Below are 13,819 nucleotides of genomic sequence, written 5' to 3'. Positions count from 1 at the left end.
ACATCTATCCCTCTTGCTCCCTGGAGACCCATGCTTGCCTAGCAGCCAGGCGACTGGGGGAGAAGGCAAGTCTCCTGAACACCTGAGCATTTTCTCAGTCAAATTTGGAGGTCCTCTCCCCATCAGGAAGTCTCCGTGTCCTAGGTCCAAATTTGGGTCTCACTGTGAGACCCATGCTTACCCATCCCCACTCCCAATGGACACAAAGGCAAACTTAGGTGACACGGTCATTAGAAATGGACCATACCGGTTCCTCTCCCACACACCTCCCAAACCTCAGGATGGCACACCTCACCCTTTCTAAATGCCATCCAGAACCAGGGCTCCTTCTGTCATGCCACGCCCGAATCTTGTAAAACCTGCCAAGATCCGGGAGCTCAATCTACAGGGAGAAATTCAAGGTTTGGGTGGACATGGTCAAGTGAATTGTGTTTATCTCACAGCTGACCCCTTCCTAGGAGAGCACCCGCTCTGGGCTGAGTCTTCAGCAGTGAGGATGGCTTTGCTCCGGGCCGCTCTCGTAGACTGTATCCTCTCACACCCTGGCAACCAAGGGCACGTGAGGGCGAGACAGCCGTGTAGCACCCAGGTTCAGTCTGGCCTGGCAAAACCGAACAAAAATAACTGACCCACAGTAGGATCCAGAATAAAGAAAATCTTCCAAGCAATAAACTCCCAGTAACAAAACCCATTCGGCAACCCTGCAAATTAGCACAGGTCCACAGCCCCAGGGCTCCACTGGGCACTAAAACAGACAAAAAGATCAATACAGCAGTCATGCCCTTTCCCTAGGGGCCTGCAGTCTAGCCTGGAAGACAAATACATGAAGAGCAATGAAGTGAGTGTGTAGCAGAAGCAGCAGTGGGGTGCTCTGGGAAGACAGCTGAAAATTACAAATCATTCTCACCTAAAGGTCAGAGCACACTTCTGTTGGCAAAACAAGCCTTGCTCTAGTTATATACGCATCAGAAATTTAAAGCTAAATTTCTTTTAAAATATTCTACTATTTATACTTTCCTTTCAATTTGCTCCTCACTCTCTAATTCAGCCCAGATCAGGCGGTTTGACACTAATGTGCTCAGAGTCTCTGTTCTACAATGATTCCCCAAGTTTCTAGGCTCCTGAAGAAAATTCTATACCTGCTTCTTTCCCCCAGGCTTGGTTTTGGAGTGTTTGATTCAGGTGAAGGGCCAGACCCAAAGTGAATGCCTTTCAATCAATAGATCACTCTGGTACCCCTTGCAGGGGCCTGAATTTTGTGTAGCACCTGCTCGTCTTCAAACTTGATTCAAAATCTGGCTTAGAAAACCATCCTCATGACAAATACCTCTTACATCCCTTTCTCCTTCCTCCTCCCTCCCGCCCCCATTACACTTCCTTCCTACCCTAAATTTCTCGATTATGCCTGGTTTGAACCACTTGTTGTTGGGATTCAGGAGAATCTCGTCCGTCCGCCCCTTTTGCCCATAAATCTGGATGAAGATGGGAGAATTGGTACCAGCTTTCTTCAAATCAGTTGTCCAGACCCACAGGGACCAAGGGAATTCTGCAAAGACACGTCAAGTTGTCCCATAAAGACTTCAAGAGTAAAGAGTTTTTATGTTACCAGTGGGGGAAGAGAAGCAAATCAAAGGTGTTTAGGACTGAAGTGCAGACCATGCACAGGTGTGGCCCACTCTCAGAAACCCAGTCTAACAGGTGCCAACATTAGGGAGCCCAGGATTCCTTGCTGGTTGAAAGAGGGTACCCCAATGATCCTTTTAATGGCAAAAGCCTATTAGTATGTTTTGAATAGGAAAAGGAGTTGACTCCCTGCACCCTGTGTATATTCAGAGTGCGCTGTGTTGAACCATTCCATTTATCATCTAGCCCATCACAGCAGCTTATTCAGTTTGGGGTCGTGCAGGTACTGGCCGTGGTGCTGACTGTGTAACTCTGTGTGGCCTGTACCTTGGAGAGATGAGCTTCCTGGGGGGCCCATTCCCTTCCTCTCTAGAGGAGAAGTGAGGAGCAGAAGTACACCCCTTTGCAGCAGAGCTCTTGCCCAGGGGTCTGACATCCTGGCCTCTGCTGGCCCTGTCTGGGAGGCCACCAGCCTCTGGGTCCTCACCACCTACTTTTCAGCCTCTTCTTCCTGAGAGACACCATCTCGTAGAGCTGCCTCTCGATCAGCCCGTCCACCTTCTTCTCATCCAACCAGTTGCGGCAAAGGAAGGTCTGCTGGATGCCGGTGAAGGGGCACAGAATCACCACCTGGAAGGGGGTGTGGTGCAGATCATGAGTCTCCTGCAGCAGGTGCCCTGGTTGGGACCTCCTGACAATGTTTGACAACCTCTTCATGTTAAGGTGGTCTACATTAGGATTCTCAGGGAATGGCATTTTTCTTCCTGTTGCTGGTCTCATTAAATCTTAGATCAAGAAATACCTCCCCCAAGGATTCTTCCCGAGTAGCTATCATCCATCCTCCAATGTATCAGCCCAAATCTCAAATTCTTCCCCCTACACACAACACCCTCTTTGAACACTGTATTTCTTTACACGTATCATAAAAATCTCAGTCCAAACCAAATGAACTAGTATACTAAATTAATTCCCTATATTTGTCTTGTAGAAAAAAGGTCGATCACATAAAAGGCGATGAATATCTGGAATATAACACAAAAATAAACGACCTTCTTCTGGGCTTGAACCCATTCAAACCTCTTTCCCATACTTTCTCTATTCTACTCACATTCTCAGCTCATGGGTTTAGAACTCAGAAGTGTACCCAGCCTAGGTCACTCACATTATGTATGTCCAAAGGAATGTTCTTGTGACACCACAAAATTTTCTATCAGCCAAGAATTGACTATTCACTCTGCTAGATTCTCAGCTTTACCTTCTTTTTAATCTCAGGACTCTGGGATCATGACCTGAGCTGAAGGTAGACGCTTAACTGACTGAGCCACCCAGGAGACCCCAAAATACTTGTTGACTGAGAGATTTATAAGCTAAAGTGAAACAACACCAAGAATCAGGACAGTTTATAACTACCAGCTAGCACCTTCGTTTGGCCCTTGGATGCCTTGCATAGATCAGCCCTTATTCCTGACCATAAGCAAAACAAGGTGGATGTCACATTACCAACCCAACTGCCCAATGAAAGGGTCTGCCCGTGTGCTCTGTCACTGGTCCAAAGTAAGTAGGAAGCAGGAAGCAGGTCAGCGTTTGTATTTACAAATTAAAGAAGAGGGGTTGAATTGGGAAAGTTCCCCCCCACCCCCGGGGGGCATCCCTTACCTTCTCACAGTACCAGCCTCTGTTGACACCCACATTGCCGTGCCCGATGGAGACCCGACTCAGGGGACTGAGGAGGACAGCCAGCTCGATGTTGAAGATGTCTGTGCGGCCACGGTCAAACACACCGCCTTCCAGGAAGATTTTCCCACTGTTCTTATTCCCTCTGGCCCCATACATGACCAGGTAGATTTTGGATTTGGTCCCAGCCCCCCGGACATCCCCAGTGAAGACGGTGACCACATACGAGATAGCTGGTGTAGAAGCCACAGGGGAGGAGAAAGTGCCAGCTGGTTACAAAATCCACCCGCCACCCCCGCCCCAGCTCCAGCCTCCCTAGGCCCTCCCTCCTCCATACATCCTCATTCCCCCCCGTCCTCCTGCCCCAGAAGACACCCAGTGCCCCTCTCGGCTTCATGTTATCTTTTTCAGCGTTTGTGTGTCGATGCATCTGAGTTTCAGAATAAGCTACAGGGATTACTCTGAGAAGCTGCCAGCCCTGATTACAAGAATTAACAAAGAGAAGGCAGAATTTGAGTTGGCTGAGAATAGTACTTGTTATTAACATTAATTACCACGTGCCTATTATTAATAGCTGCCGGATGAATTCTGTTATGTCTGATTTAATTATAACAGCCAACTCCATTAATGGAGATTTATATTCGGGGCTATCTGATTCATTTTGTTTGGTCTTTTGCTTGTAACTTAAAAAAGACAACTTTTAATAGAGGGCACTAATGTCCTCCTTGGCTACCTGACATAGTGGGATGAGGGAAGAATGAGGGAAGGAGAGAACACTGTAGTTGGGCCCTGTGGGGTTTTGGTCACTCAGGAGGCAAGATGAGGACATGAAGTTCTGGGCAAGCACCAGCAAAGGACAATTAAGTTCTGAGATGGGGCCAAGTAAGAGGAAACACTGAAGACAAGCAGTTGGACAGGAAACTCTGCTAAGGTCTGGCCTCCCTTCATTTTGTTCTGGAGTCGAAGGCAATGGCCCTTTAGTCCTTGTTAGTTCTCCCGAGCCCACACACACCCCTCCAGCCTACCCCAAGGCCCACCCTTAGCCCCAGAGCCCAGGGAAATGAAAACCCCAGCTTTCCTTTGGAGCTAGCATGGGTGGCTTCGCGGACGCCTCCCTCATTTAGACATTTACACCCTCCTCTGTTCATCAAATGCTGATTGAGTGCTTACTACCTGCAAGGCCTCAGGGAGACTATGAAGATGGGGAAGGTGGTCCCTGCCCTCAAAGAGGGGGTCTCCAGCTCCACTTCTCCAAAACACAGACCCGGGACATCTACCCATGGCCCAGGCTACCAGCCATCCCCAGCCCTCAGCGGTCATTTCTTCTGCTCCTCTACCACTGGGGGCAAGGAAGAGTAACATGGTTAAGGGGGTCATCACAGACCCATTCTGGTATCTGTTTTTAAGTAAATACTTTGCAAGCCTCAGTTACAAATGATGTGGAGGTTGAAAGGTGTTTGAGCAGAGTCACCCTGGATTTCCTGAGAGCAGTCATGGTCAAAGGCAAAGGCAGGGCGTGTGCTACCCACAGGAAGGAGGGAGTGGCGGGTAGCACAGAGAAAAAGAGAAATAGCATCATAGTCTGAGGAGAAAGATATTCTAAAGATAAAGGGAGCGAAAGAGTAAAGCCAGCAGGGAGGGGAGGGGAAGGCATGTCTGAGGTAGGGGAGGAGAGTGGGGGCAGCTGAGCAGAAGACAGGTAGATGAGGTGGAAGGGGGTAATTGGGCATAGGTTCAGGAAAGAGGGACAAGTGTATGGATGAGGTGGAGGGGGATGGGTGGGGAGGTGGAAGTGGGGAGATAAGATGCTGAAAGATGCTGCTGAGAGCTGGAGCTGCACTGTGGGCAGTTTGCACATGGTGCCCCAGAACTTGGACATATTCTCTGTGCAGCGGTGGGCAACAGGAGGCTTTGTAGCAGAGCACGTTCTCAGGTGTGCACATTCACAACCCTGACTTTCTCGAACATCCATGACCTCCCATGCAGGGAGTTGCAGGCTTTCTGTGGAATTCATACAGGGTAGAGATTTGGGTGGCAGATCATATCCTGGATCTGTGACTTACCAGCTGTGACCTTGGACAGGTCTCTTAACAGCTATGTGACTCAGTTTGCTCATCTGTGAAATGGGAGCGGTAACAGTTCCTATACTACAGTCACTGTGAGGATTAAAGGAGCTGAAGTGGGTCAGGTGCCTAGCAGAGGGCCCGGCGTATAGTAAGCACTCAATAGTAGGAGGAGTTAAGGGCCAATCCATATCCTCATAAACGTCCGATGGAATAGGAGTTCACATCCCAGCTGTATGCAGTGGATAACCTCTTTTGCCCTGGGATGTTAGTATTTGCTCAGGGGCATCTCCCCACTTCCTCTGGCATCAGCAGAGCCCCAGGCCCCAGCCCAAAGGGACAGAAGACTTTCAAGAGCAGGAGGAGTGGCTGGCTCCCACTCGATCGCCAGCCTCCAGGCCCATGCACGAGAACATGGAGCCTCGGACAGAAACCGAAGTGTTAGCCAGTAGGGCCTCCCCTTTCCTCAGTTCTACCTGTGGTCTCAGCTCCCCCCACTAAGATATCCCTTTGGATTTTGCCGTCATCTTCGTCCAAGGCCAGCCAGCGGTTAAGAGGGAAGTCATATTTCCTTTTGTTCCCAATATCTTCAATGATAATCTGGGAAGGAGAAGAGAGGGAGGGGATGACCAGGGTCACAGAGGGCTCACCTGGTGATCGAATCCCTCCACCTCCTAAGTGAACTCTGAGAATACACTCTCGGGATGCCTGGGTGGCTCAGTCAGTTAAGCATCTGCTTTCGGCTCAGGTCACCATCCCGGGGTCCTGAGATCAAGTGCCGCATCGGGCTCCTTGCTCAGCGGGGAGTCCACTTCTCCGTCTGCCTGCTGCTTCCCCTACTTGTGCTCTCTCTCTCCCTCTCTGACAAACAAATAAAAACTTAACAAAGGAAAAAAAGAGAGAGAGAGAGAGAGAATACACTCTCACCTTCTTAGTGGCCCCACAAAGCTTCTCACAAGGACACACCAGGCACAAAGCACTGAGAGGCACGTGGCGATGACTGGCAATGACTTCCCACTTGAACAACTGAACCACTCTTCCCTCTTCTGCTGCAGTTCATTTAAAAAACTGAATGCAGGAAAACTGGCAGGATGTAGCCTGTGAGACCGGAGCGTGAAGCCTAGATTTGCAGACCTCAACAAGAGCATCACCTTCTCCCCCTGCTGAAGTTTGGGACCCTCACCTTCTTGGTGAGAAGCAGAGTCCACACAAGGAGAACTATGAGCCCTAAATCAGGCACACAGAATCCTGAGATCTAGTGATGAGGTCAGAAAACGTGAGCCACGGACAGGAGGCTAATGGAATCGGCCATCGACAAAGATTCCTCCAGGGCACTCACAATGTGAGGTAGGCTGGCGAGGCTGCAGGTAAGGGGGGGGTGTCTTTCAGAGTTTACCAGGAGCCAAGGGACCTTCTCAAATGTCCCAGGAACCCAACTGAAAACCCACTCTAAGATAAGCAGACTTGTCCATCACTAGAACATGCCCTCCATTCATAGTACTGTGCAGGGAAAGTGGACATGTCTGCCCAGGTGCCACCAAGACTGCCCAAGAGAGAGGGACTCTGATTTCAATGAAAGACTTACTTCCTAATATCAAAGTGTCTGTGGTGTGCTGCCTGAAGTCATCTCACCTTGTTTTAATTCCGTGTTCATTAGGGAATCTTCTGGGCCAAGGACTGTCTTCCTGAGGACACAACCCATTAAGGGGAGCCAGTGGTCTGAGTGAGTGTTTGAAGCCACTGTCCTACCAGGCTTCTCTCCTCCAATAAATCAGCATTCAGGCTTCAGTTTATAAATCAGGTCCTTGTGAATTTGGTTGGTGTGAGTCACCCTTCAGAGCCTACCGATTTGATTGTACTTCTCAAGCTGAGTGCCTGGAGACCACGGTGGCACAGCCGAGAGAGACTTCTTCCACGAAGTCCAGCCTCTCCCAACTCTCCTATCTGCACATTTCTCTGTGGCTTTCATCTCCATATTAGGGGGAGATTGGGGAGTCAATGACAAAGATCTGAGGATTCAACCTGCCTCCTACCCCCCTTACTCTGACACTCACAGAGCTGGAAAAGTAAAGTGAAGGAAGATAGGACCTAGTTTATCAGACAGGCTGTGAGGTCTACTAATAAACCTAGATGTACAGCTTCACCACCTCTGTATTTAAATGTTCACAGACAAGTGTGCTAGCCATGGTTTCTAGAGCCAGAGCAGCACCCTCCCAGCCCATGGAGCTGTCATCAATAAAGGGCCTTCTACTGGCCTGGTGTGTGACGGAAATTCCTGACCTAAGAAGTTCAGCTAGTCTGAAAAATAGAACAGGCACCATTTAATACCTCTCCAGGACAAAACGAGCTGAATCACAAAGGAAAGAGGTGATATTTGAAACATAATTTTTTGAATAACAACCAAGATGCTAAAAACTAGATTCTCCAAAAATACTGAATACAAAGAAAGGCCAAGAGAGAAGATACAGATTTAAGTACTGGTACAGGAAGTATAAAAGTCCATGGATAGTTCTAAAAATTTTCCAGGTGCATATTACAATGTGTAAACAATCATCTATGAAAATTCGTGGCTGCCAGGTCTGCAGGATGAAGCTGGAGGAGGCTGGCTCCCCAGGAGCCGAATATCTGGGAGCACCTCACAGCGGGAAGGAGTGGAGAGGTGGAGGCAGGGAAGGAAATGACCAATGTATGGAGAGATTAGCCAGGGAGAGGGGGCACAGCTTCTCCCAAAGGCATTTCTGGTCTCTGCTGACGGGGGTCCTGGCTGGCTCCTGACCGCTGTTGCTCAGAGGGGCATACCCAAGGGTCTCTTCTAAGGGAGGAGGGGACAGCTTTCCCATTTCTGTTCACGACCTGCCCAGACACCTCTGAGTTTTCAAGGCGTTACTTGGAAGAATTCAGGATATCTCAGGAATGGTTTTTTTAACAGAAGAAAATGTCTGTCAGTGCTCCTACCAGAGCGTGGCTTCACGGATTCTGTTGTTAAGGCAGAGAACGTTGTAGAAGACTGGGGAGATAGAAATCCCCTTCCCCATGACTGAGAGAAGCACACACCTAGAGTGTGTGTGTGTGTGTGTGTGTGTGAGAGAGAGAGAGAGAGAGAGAGACAGACAGACAGACAGAAGCAATGACCAAATAAAAAAACAAGAACGTTATCTCCTGGGGCCACACCCTCCCTCAAAAGACAAGCCCACGGGCGGGGCTCGCCTTCTCAGAGGCGAGAGGGAAAGCTGGGCTCACGAGCCCCCGGGGAGGTGAGTCCTGTCCATGCTGGAGCCCACTGTCTTCACCAGCAACAAGGACACAGCGGAGTCATAAGGTGAGACCAGCCAGTGGGGAAAGCCAGGAAGGTTCCCCATGTCCCGAAGGAGAAGAGGAAAAGACGGAGCCGCCAAGCAGGGTCATCTCTGCCCTGTTCTTTACTGTGGTTCACAGACACTCCCAAATGATCCAGGGCCTCGGGGCTTCCATTTTCGCACCCCCACCACCCCCCGGAGTAAACACGTGTGGGTGAGCCCAGGGAGTGGGGCCTGGGGTCGGCAGCTTTTAGATGGATGTGGCGTGTCAGCTGTGATTCATAACCGCTCTCCCCGCTCTGTACTGGAATAACTTTCACCAATTTCATATGACCTGACTGGAACAGAGGCCTGTTCTGTGCAAAAGCGAACCCTCCTGTGTACATGGAGCAGCGTGAGGAAGGTGACGGGTCTCCTCCCTCTCACCCACGTGCCAAGGTGCCCAGGATTCACACAATCGGAGGGGGCCGCAGAAGGTTCCCGCTGTGTGCCAGCCACAACGGCCGGCAACGCATGTAAAACAAGCCTCTGCTTTCAAGGAATTTTCAGTCTTCCCCTTAAAAATGCACATAGGTTATCCGGTAGAAGTGGCCCATGACCTGGGAGCAGCCATCACCACCTCCCCAGAGCCACTGCTGAACTGTGGCTCCCTTTTAGAGTTCTAAGATCATAGGGCAAAGGACAGGTAAGTTTCCACCCGGCAGAAAAAAAGGAGGAAGACTTTCAGAGTTTATGAACGGACTTTAAAACAAATCTCAGCATCTAGGAGTTAGCAGGGAAGATCCAGGCTCATGGAAGAGCGAGAGAGTATTCTATGGGGGAAACTGAGGCTCACCAAAGAAAGGTGAGATTTTCTGTCGTGAGGCTACCCCTCCCCTCAGGCTTGAGGTCTCAGGTCATCATACTGAAAAACTCTGTCAGATAATACAAATAACTGTAAATGTCAGCCTTTGAATGGTGACGCCCTAACATTCTCTTCTTCCTCTGTACCTCTCCTCTGAGCCCATCCGTATCTCCCCACTCCCTCATCACCACCTCAGACCACGGCTCCACCTTGGCCAACAAAGACCTCTGATGGTTTATTCTGATCGGATCTGCAGAGGCCCGGCCCACACCCACCTCCCTAATATTACTTCCCACTTCTCAGTCTGCTGAGCCCCATGCTCTGGCCCAGCGCTACTCCTCATCTGTGCCCCGCGCCCCAGCCCCTCCTCCTCTGCCCATAGGAGTCCTCCTCCCTGCCCCTCCGGGGAAAACCCTACCCACGGGACCCTCTGGTGCCCCGTGAGACACAGCTTACCCCCACAACCTTTGTTTGTACCTTACTCAAGACTTTTTATCTCCTGCTTTGCATTAAAGTCATGGTCATTCTGATTTCTGGTGTTCCAACCAGGAAATCTGGGCCAATCAATACTACTCTATTCGTGGGGATCCCAAGACAGAATGTTTGTTCACTGAAAGCTGGGCTCTCCCTGAAAGTTTGGGATATAATACCCTTATAACAGAATAGGTATGATTATTTTAGGGACTTGACTTTTTTTTTTTTTTAAAGATTTTATTTATTTATTTGACAGAGAGAGACACAGCGAGAGAGAGAACACAAGCAGGGGGAGTTGGAGAGGGAGAAGCAGGCTTCCCACTGAGCAGGGAGCCGGATGTGGGCTTGATCCCAGAACCCTGGGATCATGACCTGAGCTTAAGGTAGCCGTTAACAACTGAGCCACTCAGGCATCCCTTGTCTTACTCTTTTAAGGAGCAGAACGATATTTATCATAACAGCTGCAGTTGGCGGCCACATAAATGTTTGTTGACTGTTGAGTTTTAACTGGTAAGGGAAGGACAGAACGAACTTCTTGCCATCCCTGAATTCGACTCCAGGGGCCTCTGTCTCCTCGTCCTACCAGGGCCGGCGGTGCAGGCTGTGCTAACACCCCTGGGAGCACCAGCAGCGATCTCCTCATTGGGACTAACATGTAACGTTGTGGAGGGAGTCCCAGCTAGGAGTCCAGAGGACCTGGGGTATGGACAAGCCTGCCACTGAAGAGCCACAGGGCCTTGGGCCAATCTGTTTACTGCAGCAGATGGACCAAGGACAGGACCCATTGGTGTGTGATGTTCCATCCTGTGACCGTGGCTCTTCCTAAGCAGTCTTTGAACTGCACTGACCATTTGAGTTGATCAAAATTGTGGACTAACCAGACACGGAGGCCCAAGCCATGGGTAGGGGCAAGAACTGGGGGAGGGTGCCAGCGCCCCCAGCTCTGGGAGAGGCAGAGGCAGGGCGGAAGGGTGTGTGGGTCACCCTGAGGCCCATCCACTTGAGAAGCACACATGGGCAGATGACTAGAAGGGAGACCACCTATGAATGGGTCAATTATACTGGATTTTAGGTTTATCCCACCAAGCCCGTAAAGGTAAACACCGAAGGAGAGGTTGTCGTGCGAAGTCTAAGGCAAACAGCCTGGCAGTTTCGAGGACCAGGAGCACTTGCTGTGCAAGTGTCAAATCTGGAGACACAGTCAGTTCAACAGCCCCTTTAACTGGCATCCCTGGGGAGCTGCGAGCCCTCAGATCCATCAGAGTGAGCGGAGGAGGGACAGCGTGACATGAGAGGTGGGGGAGACAGGACGCTAGAGCTGGCTGTCCATGGCCTGATCACAAAGTGCCTTCCCCCAGCCTCTGGCTGCCCACTTGCACCCACCGTGCCCGGGACCTGAAGCCCTCCTTCCTCCCTTCCTCAGGAAAATAGCAAGGAAATCCAGCACACTCGCCCACAGAGCGCCGGAGGCGTCTTCTGTCTTATCCCCAGGAAGCATTCTGGTTTGGCTTAAGGTAGAAGAATAGGCTGCTAGGAGCTTTTCAGAAGGCAGCACACCTTGGAGAGGGACACCTGCCTTGGTACTGGGGTGGGGTTGGGGGTGGGGAGCAGGCCCTGACCTCACCCCTGCAAATGTGACAGCCGCAAAGAGAAGACTCGATCTCACGCTGAAAGTAGCCTGCTTGGCCTTCCGGTTCAACACAGTGTCTGATTAGCAAATAAGGAAAGAAAGAAGAAGGGAGGGGGGAGCAGGAGGGAAGGTGGAAACATCATCCCAAAGAAAGAAAGGTAGAACTCTGCCAGGGGTCCCACAGGGCATACAGTACCAGGATTCAGGAAAGTGGGCATGCTTTGTGGAGTACAAGAAGTTTTCGTCTTTATGAAATAGGACCACACATCTTTAAGGACAGCAGGGCAAAAGATGGTATTAAAGGGAACTAGACTAAATAAGGAAAGGTATCAAAACCAAAAGGCAGCAAATCCGTCAAGTTCTCACCATCCCGCGAGTCCTTTAACCAACTCCTGGGAATTTATCATAAGAAATAATTCTAGATGTGTATAAAGATAAGCTGCAAGGATGTGTGTCACTGCACTCTTTATAGTATGAGGAATGCTGAGGAAAGGGATGTTCAACAAAAGAGGGTCAGTTTCATAAGTCATGGTGTATTTGTGCACTGAAATACTAGAGCACTCATTAAAAAACTACATTGTAAATACTTTCATGTCATTCTACTGAAATAACATGGGGATATCTGCAAGCTCTATTTCCAAGTGGAAACAAAGCAGCTGTAAAACACTGTTAATGATGATGACATTTTATAAACAAAGATATATGTATATAGATTCACAGAAAAATACCTAGCGGGTATGCACTAAGATATGCAGACTGGTTATCTCTGGGTGGTAAAATCATGGTGGTTTAAGTTTATCTCATTTTTTGTTTATTTGTATTTCCTAACTTTTTACAATGAATATGCATCACCTTTTTAAGAAGAAAAAAATAATAGGAACATTCAGAATTAAAATGCACATTGACAGGAGAAAGGAATGGGCCTGATAGTTTGGAACAGCCAGTCAATGAGGGGGTGGGGGAAGGCGACGGGTTCTCACAGGATTCAAAGCACAGAGGAGGGAAGGAATCAAAGGGAAGCAGAGAGCTTTACAAAGCAGAGAACCGGGATCCTATAGATGGCTAATGGTGCTCCCAAAGAAGAGGCCAGAACAGATGCTATCCAGGCAAGAATCTGGTATATAATAGGAGATCTCTTTTCTGAGCTATAAATAAATAAATAAATTATAAATAAATAAATATCCTTTGCATCAAAGTAAAGCCTAATCATGTCCCTGAGAAATCAGAAACAAAAGCAAAAGGAAGGAAGGAAAGAAGGGAGGGAGGGAGGAAGGGAAAGAGGATGGGGTTATAAATGAACTAACATAATCCCCCTCTTCTAGATTTCTTATTATAAATATAAAGAAAGAAAATTCTGCAAGCATTCTGGCTGAAAATAAATAAATAAATAAAACAGACAATCCTGAAAGAAACAAAAATCCCCTTGGCTTCAATATCAAATTTCAGAAGGCAATGGAATGAGGTTTACAACATCTTAAAAGGAAAAAAGAAAAGGAAAAAAAACATGTTCTCACTCTGCCAAGCTGCCCTTTCCTTTGAGCATGAAGACAACAAAGGGGCCTGTTCTGCCGTGCAAATCTGCCACCTCGTTTGTGAAGTCTCTGAGGAGAGTGTGTCGGGTGAGTGGGCCCATGTGACCAAGAAGGAGCCTGACCTGGCAGTGGGGAGGGGGCAGGTGCAAAACCTCATCAAGGCCACACTCAGGCCTGGGGTGTACCTTGCAGCTCTGTGCACTAGCCCTGGGTCTTCACCCAGACTGTCTTCCTTCCCAGGATGGAGGGACAGGGCTTTGAGGCACCTGCTCTGTGCGCCACCCCCCCACCCCACCCCTGCCTCCTCTCCCTTCTCCTCCCTGAAGACACAACTCTGCCTGTTCACAGGCTACTTAGGGTTCTGGACTCCTGCCCCATTTCTTCTCCAATCCAAAGAGCATTTAGCCCCCTGGAACCCTGTTCAGCACCAGGCTGGCTGCTCTTAGGGCCAGGCAAGCCCCCTCCTTCCCAAAGGAACCTTGGCACCCCTCACTTCACCAACTCATGCCCCAAGCCAGGCCGAGAGCCAGGGTGGTACCCTCAGGAACTATCCAGCCTAGTTAGGAGGAGTGTGGCAGACATGCAGAGATGCTCACTCAGCCCTTTCCCAAGCACCTTCTTCTTAGCCTACTTCTACTACAAAGAATGGAAAGCCAGCCACTTGTCCTACTTTCTGCTGTAGC

At 49.4% G+C, this 13,819-nt stretch overlaps 1 protein-coding gene across 3 annotated transcripts in view; it reads right to left on the bottom strand.

The window, feature by feature from the left end:
• The window catches only part of LOXHD1 (lipoxygenase homology PLAT domains 1), a gene marked incomplete at both ends in the record, with an annotated part of 149,144 nt that overhangs the window by 93,013 nt on the left and 42,312 nt on the right, over nt 1–13,819 (bottom strand). For all 3 annotated transcript variants that reach the window (XM_080821495.1, XM_080821496.1, XM_080821497.1), the window contains 5 exons: nt 296–382; nt 1,386–1,546; nt 2,118–2,253; nt 3,280–3,530; nt 5,837–5,960. In XM_080821495.1, coding sequence (XP_080677621.1) covers nt 296–382; nt 1,386–1,546; nt 2,118–2,253; nt 3,280–3,530; nt 5,837–5,960 — 759 coding nt within the window. The remainder of the gene's footprint in view (nt 1–295; nt 383–1,385; nt 1,547–2,117; nt 2,254–3,279; nt 3,531–5,836; nt 5,961–13,819) is intronic.

The sequence above is a fragment of the Martes martes genome (assembly GCF_963455335.1).
Source record: "Martes martes genome assembly, chromosome: 13".
Classification (NCBI taxonomy): domain Eukaryota; kingdom Metazoa; phylum Chordata; class Mammalia; order Carnivora; family Mustelidae; genus Martes; species Martes martes.
Note: the sequence above shows the minus strand (reverse complement) of the source record. Positions and strands in the feature narration are given on the sequence as shown.